The sequence below is a fragment of the Vigna angularis genome, chromosome 1 (genome assembly GCF_016808095.1).
Source record: "Vigna angularis cultivar LongXiaoDou No.4 chromosome 1, ASM1680809v1, whole genome shotgun sequence".
In the NCBI taxonomy this organism is placed as follows: Eukaryota; Viridiplantae; Streptophyta; class Magnoliopsida; order Fabales; family Fabaceae; genus Vigna; species Vigna angularis.
In genome coordinates, this window is record NC_068970.1 from 18,952,226 (window position 1) to 18,969,171 (window position 16,946).

The following is a 16,946-nucleotide window of genomic DNA, read 5'->3' on the forward strand; positions in this document are numbered from 1 at the left end:
AGATAGTAATTTGAACTCTTAATTAATGTAGTGAAGTGAATGTCAGAAACGGTAGAAACCCTCACACCAAATACTTCTAGAATGGATCATTTACCTCCTTGTATCGATTCATCGTCAACTGAGAATAGTAAAGGTCGATCAGATGTGTGGGGACATTTTACTAAACAAGAACCTTATTCTGAGAAGAATAAGGTCGATCAAAAGAATGTCTCTTATGCCATCATCATCATACCATATCTTCTGAATACTAGTTTTGAAACTGATTGCCTATTACAGATATATCTTTCTTGTTTTGACACGTTATCTTTCCAAACATTTTTAACGTCTCTAGTTTTCTAAAGGCTAGGAATTGGCATAGCTTACTAGAATACTAGTTTACAGTGAATGCATATATAGATTGATGTTAGTAATCACATATCAAACTTACTATTTATTTGTGCAGGGATTTAATGTTATGTGACTAGGATATCTGACGAAAAAATTACTTCATAGAGTTTGAGTTCTGAGAAAAGTTCGTAATTGAGTTTACGTCTATCAATTATGGAGTAGAATGAACAAGAACATACATTGATCTTAGTATTGATTGATACTGGTGTGTAGGTTTCTTGTTTTTGAAGCAGATTAGAAAATTAGCCAAGGCCCTACTTATTGCAGCAGTAAATTTTGCTCTAACTTCCTGTTTATTGGACTTGAGCAATTGAATCTGTTGTCCACTTCCCAATTGAAAGGTCCATATATAGTTAGTAGTTCAGTTCAGTTTAAAATTAGTATAGTTAGTAGTTCAGTTCAGTTTAAAATTAGTATAGTTAGTAGTTCAGTTCAGTTTATATTGTAGTTTAGTACAATTTAGTACAGTACAGTTTGATAAAACAAAAAAGAGTTCAGTTCAGTTTGTTTGAACTATTTTACAGTTCAGTTCAGTTTAGACAAAGTAGTTTTTAGTTCAGTACAGTTTTTAGTAGTGTAGTGCAGTTCAGTTTCATTTGCCCAACCCTAGATATATCCAATTAACTTCCCATTGAAAGTCCTCTCTTCTTGTTTCTTTATATTTGAACAAATGGAATGTTTACAAAGACACTTCAATCATCAAATCAAGTATGCGTATCAAGTATGCATGTATGAAAGCAATACATGCTAGATTGAATATATCATACTTACCTAGTGTATTATATGAAGTATACCGATCGAAATTGATTGTCATTAAGTAGGTACTAATAGGTCAAATTGTCTTCTGCTCTACAAATATACGGATTAATGATTAAATATTGGGTTTGATTACCTAAAATATATTGCACTAATGGTTAATCAATGGACGTGGCTGTCACAAGCCTTATAAGTAGACAATTGATGTCCAGGTAGAATGATCCTGATCTATCCTAATAAACTATAGACCTCTTTATGAAATATATCTGACTTGAGCGTCGGAGTGTCTTCTGCAGGTTAACAACCCATTGGGGTGGATCGCGTTCTCGGAGAGGATTAAAGATCAAAAGAGAGCATAGCAAGGAAGGACGACCGACCCTCGGACCAAATCAACCGAAACATTTTGGCGCCCACCGTGGGGCCGAGCGGCATCCCCATGAAGCTACGAAGAACCAGACGCGCGCTCGGTCTCGACATCGCTACTTCGGATCAACACCAGGTTTTGCAACAAGAGTAAAAAATTTCGTAATAATTCCTAAAGGCATGTCTTTTGTTTTAAGAACTTTCAGCCCTACATCCAACTTTGACAGGTTCCAGTTTTCATTACAGATTACAAATTATAATATAGTTGTTTAACTCATATTTTTGTGAGTAAAAATATCTTGCACAGAAAGGTTCAAAACTGCGTTCAACCTTATCAGGTTCTACCGACTCCTAATTTTAAATTATAAAATATTATGCACTGGATGGTTTAGAGTTGCGTTCAACTTTGTCAGGTTCTAACGACTCTTAATTTTAAATTATAAAATATTATGCACTGGATGGTTTAGAGTTGCGTTCAACTTTGTCAGGTTCTAACGACTCTTAATTTTAAATTATTAAATATTATGTACAAGATGGTTTAGAACTGCGTTCAACCTTGTCACGTTCTAACGACTCTTAATTTTAAATTATAAAATATTATGCACAGGATGGTTCAAAGCTGTGTTCAACCTTATCAGGTTCTGCCAACTCTTAATTTTAAATTATAAAATATTATGTACAGGATGGTTCAGAGTTGCGTTCAACCTTGTCAGGCGACTCTTAATTTTAAATTATAAAATATTATGCACAGAAGTGTTCAGAGTTGCGTTCAACCTTGTTAGGTTCTACCGACTCTTAATTTTAAATTATAAAATATTATGCACAGGATGGTTCAGAGTTGCATTCAACGTTGTCAGGTTCTAACCACTCTTAATTTTAAATTATAAAATATTATGTGCAGGAGGTTCAGACCTCAACTTGGTCAGGTTATAATGGCCGCTTGGGAGGAAGTCAGAAAAATGACTTCAAAAATCCCCGCTCAACGCAGGAAGTCAGAAAAATGACTCCTGCCTCATGACCGCTCGGGAGAAGTCAGAAAAATGGCTTCAGAAATCCCCGCTCAACGCAGGAAGTCAGAAAAATGACTCATGCTTCAAGCTGCTCGGGGGAAGTTAGGAAAATGGCTTCAGAAATCCCTGCTTAACGTAGGAAGTCAGAAAAATGACTCCTGCCTCAAGCCGCTCGGGGGGAAGTCAGAAAAATGACTTTAATCCCCACTCAATGTAGGAAGTCAGAAAAATGACTCCTGTCTCAAGCTGGTCGGGGGAAGTCAGAAAAATGGCTTCAGAAATCCCCGCTCAACGCAGGAAGTCAGAAAAATGACTTATGCCTCAAGCTGCTCGGGGGAAAGTCAGAAAAATTGCTTCAAAAATCCCCGCTCAACGCAGGAAGTCAGAAAAATGACTCCTACCTCAAGCCGCTCGGGGGGAAGTAAAAAAAATGGCTTCAGAAATCCCCGCTCAGCGTAGGAAGTCAGAAAAATGACTTATGCCTCAAGCCGCTTGGGGGAAAGTCAGAAAAATGGCTTCAGAAATCCCCGCTCAACGCAGGAAGTCAGAAAAATGACTTCTGCCTCAAGCCGATCAGGGGGAAGTCAGAAAAATAGCTTCAGAAATCCCCGCTCAACGCAGGAAGTCAGAAAAATGACTCCTGCCTCAAGCCGCTCGGGGGAAGTAAAAAAAATGGCTTCAGAAATCTCCGCTCAACGCAGGAAGTCAGAAAAATGACTCCTGCCTCAAGCCGCGCGAGGGGAAGTCAGAAAAATGGCTTCAGAAATCCTCGCTCAACGCAGGAAGTTCAAAAAAGAACTCTTATCGGTCAACTACTCAACAGGTTCAACTTTGTCAAGTTCCAATGCTTTTTCATTATAAAAATAAATATTGAAGCGTTTACTTTATTTAAAAGCATATTTTTTGGAGTGAAAATCTCTTGCACAGGAAAAAGTGTCAAAGAGAACTCTTACCATTTTTTGTTCATTCTAAGGAAAAAATCCAAAGAGAACTCCTAGAGTTCGCCGCTTGGTACATAGAGCAATGAAAACTTAAAGCATCGAAGATAGACTGCCTAAATACAACGTGAGTAACCTCTTTTAAAGTTCATAATAATCCCTATGCACCTCTTTCGAATAAAAGAGCTTGCTTGGGCTTGAGGGGCTTATGTACTATATGAAGTATACCGATCGAAATTGATTGTCATTAAGCAGGTACTAATAGGTCAGATTGTCTTCTACTCTACAAATATACGGCATTAATGATTAATTATTGGGTTTGATTACCTAAAATATATTGCACTAATGGTTAATCAATGGACGTTGCTATCACAAGCCTTATAAGTAGACAACTGATGTCCAGGTAAAATGATTTTGATCTATCCTAATAAAATATAGACCTCTTTATGAAACATATCTGACTTGAGCGTCGGAGTGTCTTCTGTAGATTAACAACCCATTGGAGTGGATCGCGTTTTCAGAGAGGATTGAAGATCAAAAGAGAGCATAACAAGGAAGGACGACCGACCCTCGGACCAAATCAACCGAAACACCTAGTAAACAATGTTATTTTAGTACCTTTGCTAACTAGACTTGTTTTGGGAAGCCAACAAGATCTAGGTATGACCAAGATATTCATACTAAGGTGATGTCATCTTCGGCTGATGACACATTTTGATTTCATACAATGCACGAACCTTCTAGGTTGGAGATATCTTATATTCGAGAGTCTGTTATTTTGCAAAGAAAAATTCATTTCTTTGGTTATCTAACTGTTATAAGAATAAATAGTCCCTTGATCTCGATGAACTTGTTAACGAAAAAGACTTGATAAATGACATTAATGGTTGTCAAAAGTGACCGATACATGAGAAAGACAAGGGTCATGTGTTGTAACCATCGGAAAGGATCCAACGGTTCATGATTGTGTGGAGCATATGAGATATCTTCCTTTATGGCTATAAATAGAGGTTCATTTTGTGATTGGTGACAACTTGTGTTTCTCTAAAAGACGAGATCTCTATTCTGAAATGGTGTGTTATATAACTTACTTTTTCAAGTATCGTTTTGTGTACTAATCTTGATATGTCTTCAAGTAAATCCAAGGGGGTTGATAGATTTAAGGATAGGATGAAGTCTTCAAAAAGTGTGTCATCTCCTAGCAATAATAACAATATAGAGGGTCAAAACACTTCAGTCATATAGTGGACTGAGACCGAGATGTCTTTGAGTATGTGGATAGATCCTTAGGTAAAGGAGTATTTTTCAAAATATCGATGGTCATCTACTATTCAAACTTTTTCTGAGAGTGTTTACATGCTGGAAGGGAATGTTGAAGATGATATAATTTTTGCTCGAATGGTTTGTACTATAGATAATGTTTTTTCATGGTAAATTCAATAACATGTAATCAAATGTATTTTGATATGTGGCCTACTAAAAGTAGATTTGTCAAATTAGCCCATCTTATAGGATTTGGCCATAACTTACATGGGTTGGAGCCAAAAAAACTCACATAGTTAAAAAAATCCTTTATGAAAAAGCCTACAATGCCAAATATCCATAAAGTCCTATGGGCTAGAGCTAACTCATGAGCTTTCTTTTAACATGACTATTTTATTCCTAATAATAAATTAACATATTAGTTTCACTCTAACTTAATCATTAAGGATTTTTTTTAACTAAATCAAATTATACAATTGTATTAACATCTAGTTTCTTATTTTTTTTAGTTCTAAGAGATTATTTGGTTTGGTGTGACTGATAATATATAGCATTTGAGTTAAAGTTGTGCTCTCGTATTCAATGATGATTCGGTTAGCTCACCTTTATTTTTGTATGTTGTATGATGATCGTATAACTCTTATTATTATATAGGAACACATATTCCTACAAATATACCTATTGATGACCAGAACAACAAGAAACGTGAAAGAATTACGAAAATTTTGCGATACTTAATTTTATACAATTTTGAATAATTGTAATGAAAACTATTATGTGAAGACATTGATTATTTGTGTGTATTTTTTTTTCTCAAGTTACAAGGTAAATAAAAAATTAAGTTTTAATAAATCCGATTTTTTTAAAAAGTATAATGTTAAGTTTTTCGTAAAATAAGAAGGCTTTATACTTGCCTGAAAGGGTGTTATATTATATATAAGAATAATCATAATTTTGAGTCATTTATCATCGTTTACATTCAATTTATTTGTGAGACTAAAAAAATAATTTTATATTCGGAAGGTTAAAATAATTAATTTTAATAAATTAGAAAAAATTGAGAAACTAAAATAAAATTTTACTTTAATTTATGGAATTAAAAAATAACAAAAATAAGTAAAAATTAAAATCAACATCATTAGTTTAGTTATCTTTTAGATTTTAAAAACTAAAACAACATTATTTTATTTTCAGAGGAGTGTAAGAAAAATTGACCAAAATTTAAAAATGAAACTCGTCTTCAACCCTTTCATAAATTATGTAGGTTTAGAACACTTTTGGTTTGAAAATAACAATAATTGACTTGTTATTATTATCTTAAATTAATATTTGATGAGGAAATTAAATTAATTAAATCTGTGTGCATGACGGCATTAATTAAATGTGAGAATGCATGGTAGCATCTGATATGACAGAGTCCAGTTTCGTCTACCATTAATTTATTGCCACCAGGAAAAGCTTAAACAGTAAAAAAAAGAAAAGAAAAAAGAAAGATAAGAAAAAAAAAATGAGTAATGGCCATATCTGCCCCACCAAGTACGTTATCAAGATTCTGCTTACACTCTTTGCGCCAACATCACACCAACCTCTCTCACTCAGACTCTTCTTCACTACTCCGCACTCTCTTTCTCTTTTTCTTATTCCTCACATCACATTCAACAAGAGAGAAACATGAAACCCAACGACAACGTGGCAGTACTGACCAAGACAGACTCCGAGGTTAGCAGCCTCTCCCAGTCCTCACCGCCCCGCTCTCCCCGCCGGCCCGTATACTACGTCCAAAGCCCTTCCCGCGACTCCTCCCACGACGGCGAGAAGACCACCAACTCCTTCCACTCCAGCCCGCTCCAAAGCCCATTGGGCTCTCCGCCCCACTCCCACTCCAACTCATCGCTGGGCCGCCACTCTCGTGAGTCCGCCTCCACCCGCTTCTCCGGCTCCCGCAAGAGCAGCTCCACCAACCGCAAGGGCCCATGGAGGCCCTGGAAGGACCACTTCCACGCCATCGAGGAAGAGGGTCTCCTCGACGCCCACGACAATGCCCAACATGGCTTCCCTCGTCGCTGCTATTTCCCGGCATTCATTCTCGCCTTCCTCCTTCTCTTCTCCTTTTTCTCTCTCATTCTCTGGGCCGCAAGTCGCCCCCAAAAGCCTGCCATTTCACTCAAGGTTAATTCTTCTAAACACACATATATATACATTTCAGTTATTAACTCTTGCAAACCAATTCATGTGTGAAATCTTTCAGAGTATAACCTTCGATCAGTTCCTGATTCAAGCGGGTGCCGATGAGTCAGGAGTTGCCACGAGCTTGGTCTCCATGAATTCATCTGTGAAGTTGACGTTTCGCAACACAGCTACATTTTTCGGGGTCCATGTCACCTCAACTCCCCTAGATCTAAATTTTTATGAACTCACTCTTGCCACTGGAACTGTAAGTTGATAATTACTTTTTTAACATAATCATTACATTTTGTTAATGTGGGGCTTAGCTTAATTTGGTTAACGTCGCAGATGCCAAAGTTCTACCAATCTAGGAAGAGCCAAAGATCTGTTAGAGTGAGGGTGAAAGGGAGTCACATTCCACTGTACGGAGGGGGAGCGAACCTGAACACTGTGAACGGGGCACCGGAACCGGTGCCGTTGACGTTGAGCGTGATGGTGCGGTCCAGGGCTTACGTTTTGGGGAAATTGGTGAAACCCAAGTTCCACGAGAAGATTGAGTGTTCTGTGGTTTTTGATCCGAAGAAGATGGGCGTGGCCATTTCGCTGGTCAAGAAGTGCAATTACCAGTAAGTCAACACCGTCATTAATTACTTAATAAACCAAACCTTAATATTTTGTTTTCAAGGGTGTGGTTGGATGCAGTCGGTGCTTCAGTTTTCAACATCTATTGTTATGTTATTTTTCAATGCTTAATATAAATTATTTTTACTTTTATTTTCTAGCTGTCTCAGTTTGTCTTTCCCATTTTCCCCCTATATAAATGTATCAGCAATCGTAGTTGCGGTAGCTGGAACAAGTAGCAAAATATTGAATTCATCAACTGATATTTTGGGCTACTTAAACCCCAAAAATGAAATAGATTGCTGGGTCAAATCATGGTTAATATATAAAATAATCCAGTTTATGTTGTTTATGATTTAAAGAATGAAGTAAATACGCTTCCCACGTTACTTACTTCACATGTAAACTTTGTGGAAGCGGGAAAAATACCTGTAAGATTTTCTTTCATTTCTTAAAGAAGATAAAGACAAAAGCTTGGATAGCACTATACATTATTATAATTTTTTTAAAAGTGATTACACTACATTATAAAGGGCGTTCAGAATAATGTTTTCAATATTTGGCCAGTTATTGAAGTGACAAAATAGTATACCACGCTCCATTGATTTAACTAACCATGAAGATAATTTTTTTAACAAAAACCTATGTCCAAAAATTTTACAAGATTCAAAATATTTATAAAAATATTTTTTTTTCACTTTAGAATTCCAAACTCGGGTAATTGGAATTCTGAATTTTGTTTTTGCATGAGAATGTCAATAGGTCAAAATTCATCATTAAAATCCAAATTCGTATACAACTTTTACTCTTTTTTTTATGAAAAACATTTTTGAAAAAATATTGTTATTATATAAATTAAAACCAATTTATAAGATCGAATTATTTTCTTTCATTATTTAATACTTTTACTCGAGACGGGTTTTTTATATATATTTTTGATATTATAACATATTTCTTTTTTGTTTTTTCATTTGATGAGTGAGTGTGCCTATAGTGATATGTGGGTGCTCAAATAAAAAAAATTTGTAAGTGACATAATAAATTACAATCAATATAAATTGCGCGTATCTTGAAATCTTTGACCATTTGTAATATTTTAATGGATATTTTATTTGTATGGGCTTAAGATGACCCAACTCATCGTAATATTAAATTTTCATCCGATTTTGTAATTAAACACATAATGTTGATTATGTCATTAATTCAATCTGATTTTGCAATAAATAGTTTGATTAGTTGAAAATACATATTGAACTATATTCAATATTTATTATTATTCTATTACAAATTAAACTGTGGTTTAGGCATTGAAAACATGAAATGAAAATTTGTAAAAGAAATTCAGAAATCAAAACCATAATTAGATAATTAATATGGATCAATCACGCTTTCAAATAATTAAACAATATAAAATCTTTGATAATGGCCATTATCATATATTTTTTATTATGTTTATTTTTATTTTGTATTGATATTTTTATTATTATCCTTTTAAATAATTAAGGGTTTATTAAATAATTTTAGAAAAAATAAGTATTTTAATTTTTATTGGTACTTTTATTATTATTTGTATAGATAATTAAGATTTTAAAAATAATCTTGGAAAAGATAAGTATTTGAATTTTATTTGTGAAATATTTTGTAGATAAGTGAAAAATTTAGAAGATTGAAAAATGTATAAAAAATTATCGATTATCATTTATAAGTACAAATTTCAGACCTAGTCTAATTCGGTTACAATTTAGAAGACAATCTTTTGGAGAATAGAAAATTAACCTTAGGGGATAGACAAGAGGCACTCATCATCACCATTATTTTCATCATCTATCTCTTTTATAGTGTTCAAAATGTTTAAAAGTAATTAACTCTCTTATTCATTGGGATTGGATATAATGTTCATTCACTCCTTGTGATTTTTGTTATCCAGTGTACTTATTTTCCATTACTTTGTGTTCTATTTTTGTTTTTAATTGCATAATTATTGATTGCATATTTCATGGTATCTAATTATTGAAAAAGTAATTTAGAATCTTGATTAGGATAAAATAACTAATAAATTTTGCCTTTAAACTTAAAGTTTTATTAATTGGTCAATTTAAACATTTGACCTTAATACACTTTTGATAAAAATATTTAAGGAATTAGATATTTTATTAGTAAGGTTTAGATTTGTCTATAAGGAATTAGGACTTGTTAGCTTTTGGTATAAATGGTAGTGATATATGAGACCGAGCTCCAATGAAATCTCTATTATATATTTAATTTCATAAATTTGATTGCTTTTTAGAATTTAGAATTTTTTATTAAAAACCAATACTTTTCAATATTTCAAAGTTCTTAACCTGAATAAATAAATAATCATAGTTATTTTGAACAAACACAAGTCTATTGAAAAAAATAATATTTGGACATTCTATTTTATTACATGTACGATTTGATACACTTACCACTATCATAACATATCTAAAGATTGTTGAACAATTAACTTATTTAATTAATTAACCAAGTCAATTTATACAAATTAAATCACAATATCCTTTAATATAATTCATATTTAGTTAGTAAATCAATATTCAATTCGTTTTTTGTTTAAATTATAGTTTTAGAAATGCAAAATGATATGAAAAAAACTTAGAGAGAAAAAAAAAACAAATTCAAAATAGAAAACGATGGGTACAAAACTCAACTTGTTTGTTAGTTGATCTTTATTCCAGGAATTGATCCTCAAATAATTAGTTCACCATTGTTCAAAAGTAGAAATCATAGCAGAAGAAAAGTAAAAAGAACATGAAAAGACAAAAATGAAAATAAAGAGGAAAGGGAGAAAAAGAGAAAAATTAAAACACATAAATTTGGTAAATGATTTCTTATGCCTTATTTTTGGGCATAATTAAGAATTAGGAATTACATATGGCCAAAACAATGAGGAAATTTAGATGAACTAAAAATTCAAAATTAAAATAAATATGTATAATGAATATAGTTTATTACTAATGGATAAAAATGTCTCAAAAACTAAAAGTAAAGCATATGAAAAATGAAATAACTGTATAATAAAGTTATAAATGTTATATATATATATATATATATATATATATATATATATATATATATATATATATATATATATATATATACCCATACATATATATTATACAATATATTAAGTAGTTATGATCTGATATAAAAGTATAACAATATAAAAATTAAGTTAATATAATTTAATTATTTTGAGTGATGTGTAAGAAGAAAAAATAATGAAAAATATTAAATAGGTAGTTTAGTATAGAACTATCATTTGATTTTATTTTTTTTACAAATTATAGGCCTCAAACGCTAAACATAATTGATTGTACTTGTTATTTGTTCATAATTTTAAAATGGAAAGAACAAGTTGATTGATCTTCTCACTCAACTAGTACTTTAATTCATTTTTTTTAATATTAATTAATAACTTGCGCTCATTATAAGAAACGATAAAATATAAGATTTATAGTAATTTTTAAAAAAAATAACATTATAAATATAAACTTAAAAATATATTTATCTTGAAAGCTATCTTGAAAGCCGGGATAGGATTAGCATTCCATGAAATCTATTCTCGGTATAGTATTAGAAATTAAAAAATTAATTAAAAGTGCATTAGGGAGTAAAAAAGGAAAGAGAGTGTACTATATCGTACAAAGATAATTTGCGGGTCACAATTCTGTGGCCCATCTTTCACATGGACTGCTTCAACATTGCTCCAAATTAGATCATTCTCAACATTTTCTTTTCTCTGTTGATAGAGTGAATTTGGTTTCACAAATAACCTAGTTGATAATGTTATCATTCAATTATATAAAAAGCCATATTTTTCATTTTTTTTAATTTTACTGGTAGATTTAAAAGAAATGAGTTACATTTCCCATCATGATTATAAATTATAATTCACTTTGGACAAAATAATTAAGTTTTTGTGGTTTCTTACCAGATCATGACACAAATAATCATAAAGCAAATGAACGAATAAATATTAATATCACCGATTGGAACATTTACACTTACCAATAGCATAAGTATAGTTACTAATAATGATGTTTTATAAATAGATACATCATTAAATCGTAGAAGGTGTTAATTTAGGGTAATATACTTTCCTATATTTAATATATTAATTTGCGACAAACTATTCTCTCAAGGAATTATTAAGAATATGAAATCAGAAGAAATAAAGCTATGAAAAAATTAAAATCAGTACAAGTAACTATATTATACCTCTTTTGTGTTTATTAACAATATTATATGACCCATACATTTCTAATTGTAGTTTGATATTGAATTGTTATTAAAGTAAAATATATTCTTGACTGAATTAAAAAACTTGAAAAAAAAACCATGATTAATCTTTCTCTAGCAGGCATTCGGTGAGTACTTGAGGTGATTTTTATGGCTATGATTGAAATTAAAAGGAGAACATGCATGTGCTACACTTAATATAGTGTTACGAAATTGAGGAACACGAAGGAGAATAGTGATCAATGGTACAGAATTACATGGCCCATCTTTCACATGGACCCTATTCAAGAGCCTTTTACTTGGATCAATCTAAATACATAGGCAGTTGCTCCCTCCACTACCACCGAATACTTCCTACACCACTTCATACCAATTTTGTCTCAACATCCGTTTCACCTTCAACAGATGTTGACATCCGTCCGTTCACATATTTTATATATTAATTTATTATTTTTATTAAAAAAAAAAAATCTTCAACGGATGTGGCGACATCCGTTAACGGATTGCCACATCTGTTTTAATAAAACTTTTAAAACTATTTTGATTATTATTTAAATAATAATATATAAATTAAATTAATAATAATTATTTTATTAAATAAAATAAAATTAATTCATAAATAATTAAGTAATAATTTTAAATTAATTAAATAATATTTATATATTAATTTAAAATATAATAAATTAAAAACTAAAAATTTAAAAAGAAAAAACTTCATAGATCCGTTTTAATAAATTTTAAAAACTATTTTATTATTTAAATAATAATGCATAAATTAAATTAATAATAATTATTTTATTAAATAAAATAAAATTAATTTATAATTAATTAAATAATAATTTTAAAAAAATTAAATAATATTTACATATTAATTTAAAATATAATAAAATAAAAAACTAAAAACTTTAAAAAGATAAAAACTTTACGGATATCACCACATCCGTATCTGTTTTAATAAATTTTTAAAAAGTATTTTAATTATTATTTAAAATAATAATACATAAATTAAATTAATTATAATTATTTTATTAAATAAAGAAAAATTAATTTATAAGTAATTAAGTAATAATTTTAAAAAAATTAAATAATATTTATATATTAATTTAAAAACTTAAAAAAACTAAAAACTTAAAAAAAAAAAAACTAAACGGATGTGGCACATCTGTTGAAGAATTTTTTCTTCAACAGATGTCGACATCCGTTCAAGAGAAAAGGAGGAGGTGTAAGATATTTTAAAATATAAAAGATAGTTTTAGAATTTAAAAAAGTTGTGGTAGTACAATAAGCAATGTGTGGTGGTGTAGGGAGTAACCCTCAAATACATTTTCTGATTATTGCTTTGTGGGCTACCATCTTTCTTTCAGCTCAAACTTATAGCACCGCCCTTATTCACCTCCACACCTGCATGCTCTTTCTTCTTCGATTTCTTTTTTCTTGCATGTGTGAATTGTAATTTCTGGATGCTGCTAAATCAAAGTTTTGAAGAATATAAATTGAATGATTTTAATTTCTACTTATACAAAAATCATAGTTAGTATACTTTTTAAAATAATTACTATAAAAGTCAGCAAAATTATCATACATAACCCATGCTTATTTGGAAAAATCATGATTGAGTAATATTAAATTGAGTTTTGTTCGCAAACTATGTGATACGTGTAGAAGTTGAAAATATTTACTACACCATATATTAAGTTAACATACGATTTTTACAAAATGTAATCCAAACACGCCCACCACACGCTTCACAAAATAGCAGCCACAAATGCAGTGTTTCTCTTTCGATTTGGACGCAATAAAATCTCAAAAAGACAAAACGTGCAATGCATTTTAAATATTTGCCGCAACACATCGAACTTAGGTCCATGTCCTAACTAACACAGTAGTGGTGGACGAGATAATTTAAGCCAATTCAATAATAAATAATAACAATAATATTTTCATTCTAAAATTATACCCCTTCTTCCGTTCTTTTAAATGTTGGACTTTTAGAAAATTTTCACTTCTTTTTAATTTTTTCTCATTTAACAATTATATCTTTATGTTTCTTTTAATTTTTAAATAATTTAATTTGTTCTTACAAAATCATAGAAAACAGATAAAAAAATGGGAAGGAGTACTGTTTAAGTATCCAATGCTATATATGTAGGAAAGCACATTTTAGTGCCCACAAAAAATCGTGGCCATTGTTTATGATCCTCGAATACTTTGCTGTTGACCTTTTTCTTTAATAAGCAAGATTTGAGTCTCCTTCTTGACTTCTACTTTCTATTGTACCATTCTTGAAAGATTTTTCTAAACGATGCATCATTCAAAACTCTGACAACACGCAGGGTGTTGTGATTTTTCCCTTTGGTTTTCTGGTTTTGTATACGAAGGAATAGGGGAGTTGTTATTTGACCTTTTACTTTTGGGTGGTATTCCAAGAAGAAAATCTAGAATACTTTGATCTCACTCCTAGGTCGCCCAAATTCTATAACTCTTTCTGTAAATTTGGTAATGGTCGATTCCTTTCTTTCCACCATACCTAATCTCGTAGCTGGATTGTATTCAATGGATTTAGAAGAAATTCAGATGGTTTTGCACAACTTTGAATGTAAACATTTCTGTTCATCGTCATAATAACATTGAGCACTATTAATTCCGTGCTTCTTCCAATTGCTCCAAGAGCTGTCTTCACGCTGGCACGATACGCTGTGAAGGCCCAGGTTCTCCCCTTACCTTTTCATTTCACACTAAATTTAAACCAACCAAGTCAAAGGAAACCAAAATATTTTTTAAAAAAAACATTGGCCATTAACATCAAATTTGTCAAAGTGTTAAAAGCCAAAATTAAATTGAAGAAATTGGGGGTGTTTGACGCAGACCACACCGACCCAAAAGTTTTAAACTTCATTTACCCCATATTCTCTTTGACAACATGCAATCATGCCTTCAATAATCATGTCAACGCTTTTACAACCACGGGTTTGCGCCTCTCCCCCATTCATAACATCACCCTCCTAAAAGTTAAAACTTTAAACCCCTCATGAGATCGAATTCCCCAAATAGAAGGAAATAAAGAGGCTAAACACAAATAACAGTAACCGAGTAATTTACTATAAAATCAGCCTCTGTACAACGCGCCACAACCGGCGCCAGTTAAAACTCTTCCATCAAATCACTTCACAAATCACAAATGTACGTATATCCTACCCAATTTACAAAAATTAAATCAACCAATTCAGTATAATCAAAATCGAGATTGCGATCAACAATCTTCCAATTCCTATGCCAATTTCACCTAACACTACTCCAACCATCTGATTCCGACCAATTCGCTGGCCGATCAACGGTTGATATCTGACGGAGCCGGTCCTCCGGCGAGCAGAAACCTTCCAAACGGGACTCGTCAAAATTCCATGGCGATTGAGATTCCGGCGAGCTGGGAAGTGAAGAAGTCGTACTAGAAACCCAGTCGGGGAAATCGAAGTGACTTCTGGGCGATTCGTGAACGCGCTTAAATGAAACAGTGCCATCAGAAACAAAAGGGTGTTTCAAAAGCATCTCCGCACTCCACCTCTTTCTAGGATCCTTAACAAAACACTTCTCGATAAAATCCTTCCCTTCTTTCGACAAATTCTCAGGTATCTCGGGAGTCTCTTCTCCCACCCCAATTCGAAGCATCAACGACCACATACTCGACCCCTTCTCCACCTTCCACGCCGGTTTCCCGGTAACCATCTCCACAACTGCGCACCCCAGAGCCCATATATCTGCGGGCGACTCACACTCACCATCGATCACTTGCTCCGGCGACATAAACAGCGGAGTCCCCCTGCATTCACTCTTCCTCTGTTTTATCTCCCCTGCCTCTTTCGCCAGACCGAAATCTGCAATCTTGATTTCCCCGTCGTCGAATACGAGGATGTTTTGAAGCTTTATGTCGCAGTGGACAAACCCATTTTGATGTATGTGATTCAAACCTTCCACGATGGACCTCGTATAACGCCGAACCTGAGGCTCGGGAATCCGGCCTCCGCAATTGTTTACCTCGTCTGCGAGACTCCCGGCGGTGGCATATTCGAGGAACAAATTGTAGTACTCAACACCATTCTCGAAACTGTAGTCATCTCCGAAGCAGCGAATGATTCTCGGACAAGAACCTAGGTGATCGAGCACGTGTTTCTCGTTCTTGAGCCAACAAGAGGTGAGTGTCTGGGAGGACTTGACGGCTGTTAAAGACGGAAACCGAGAGGGACTGGTAGTCGGAATGACTAAACTAACGGTGGCGAAGCCTCCTCTACCGACGGCGTCTCCACGAACCCAATCCATGTGTTGCAAGTAATATGTGAGGTGACTGTGTAGGTGGTTTTGCTTTGTGGGAAAGAAAGAAAGAAAAGAGAGGTGAAGTAATGGGAATAGGAATAAGAAAGAAGTGCGAAGTGTTGGTTGGAAAGAATGAGCAAGGCTCTGTTTTATATATATGGTGAAATACGGTTGATATTGAATGACCTAAGGCTTAAGGCGTCTGGCGAAATAAAGATATTTAAGAGAAAAAAAGTGAGAAGCAAAATACTAAATATGCGTAGATGATTGAAGCACGTGATAGGCGAGGATATTTTCAGGCCAAAGAGTGTTTTCCAAAATTGGGTGAACTATCTCACCACACTTCTCAACGTGGTTGATGAGATGAACGTTTCCCAAAGATTTTATGACAGATATCACGCTGCTGCGAAAGTGACTTCCAAAAATACGTCCCCCTAAATTCTACTAATAATATTATCATTATTGTTTTCTACACTAATTTTTTTATTTATCAGAGTATGGTACGTGTGAGTTGAGTAACTATGTCCTTTTACGTATCTTCTGCAGTCATATCAGAGTATCTAAGTGTATAGATAGTTTTTTTGTCCTAGTCATGCTTTTACACGCATTAGCTCCTAAATTATAGTTATTATATCTCCAGTGTGTTTTGCATTGATCAGATGTTTATTTTAGGAAGAAATTAATGGCCACGATCTTCAAAATATTCACTGCTTCCTACTCTCAAATTGTCGTCACTCAGTCTTATCCTTTCTATTACAAATTGCTAGGTAGTTCTTGCTCAAACTTAACAAATTCCTATCTCTATTTAAATATTCCTACCATTTGTTGGAATATTCTTCATCCATGCTTTTTCGTC

At 32.7% G+C, this 16,946-nt stretch overlaps 2 protein-coding genes across 2 annotated transcripts; one reads left to right on the plus strand and one right to left on the minus strand.

Moving 5' to 3' along the window:
* The first annotated feature begins 6,266 nt into the window (after nt 1-6,266).
* LOC108323512 (uncharacterized) lies at nt 6,267-7,657 on the plus strand. Its single transcript, XM_017555991.2, has 3 exons — nt 6,267-6,886; nt 6,966-7,151; nt 7,232-7,657. The coding sequence occupies exons 1-3, from the start codon at nt 6,389-6,391 to the stop codon at nt 7,511-7,513; spliced, it is 966 nt and encodes a 321-aa protein (XP_017411480.1). The 5' UTR covers nt 6,267-6,388; the 3' UTR covers nt 7,514-7,657.
* A 7,202-nt stretch (nt 7,658-14,859) lies between these two features.
* On the minus strand, nt 14,860-16,369 carry LOC108323511 (mitogen-activated protein kinase kinase kinase 20). Its single transcript, XM_017555989.2, has one exon. It carries the CDS (start codon nt 16,094-16,096, stop codon nt 15,062-15,064), a length of 1,035 nt encoding a protein of 344 aa, XP_017411478.1. The 5' UTR covers nt 16,097-16,369; the 3' UTR covers nt 14,860-15,061.
* Nucleotides 16,370-16,946: the final 577 nt, after the last annotated feature.

Coding starts and splice junctions, on each gene's coding strand:
- LOC108323511 (XM_017555989.2), bottom strand. CDS start 16,096: ATGGATTGGGTTCGTGGAGACGCCGTCGGTAGAGGAGGCTTCGCCACC.
- LOC108323512 (XM_017555991.2), top strand. CDS start 6,389: ATGAAACCCAACGACAACGTGGCAGTACTGACCAAGACAGACTCCGAG. Junction 6,887..6,965: donor AGCCTGCCATTTCACTCAAG/GTTAATTCTTCT, acceptor GAAATCTTTCAG/AGTATAACCTTCGATCAGTT. Junction 7,152..7,231: donor TCACTCTTGCCACTGGAACT/GTAAGTTGATAA, acceptor TTAACGTCGCAG/ATGCCAAAGTTCTACCAATC.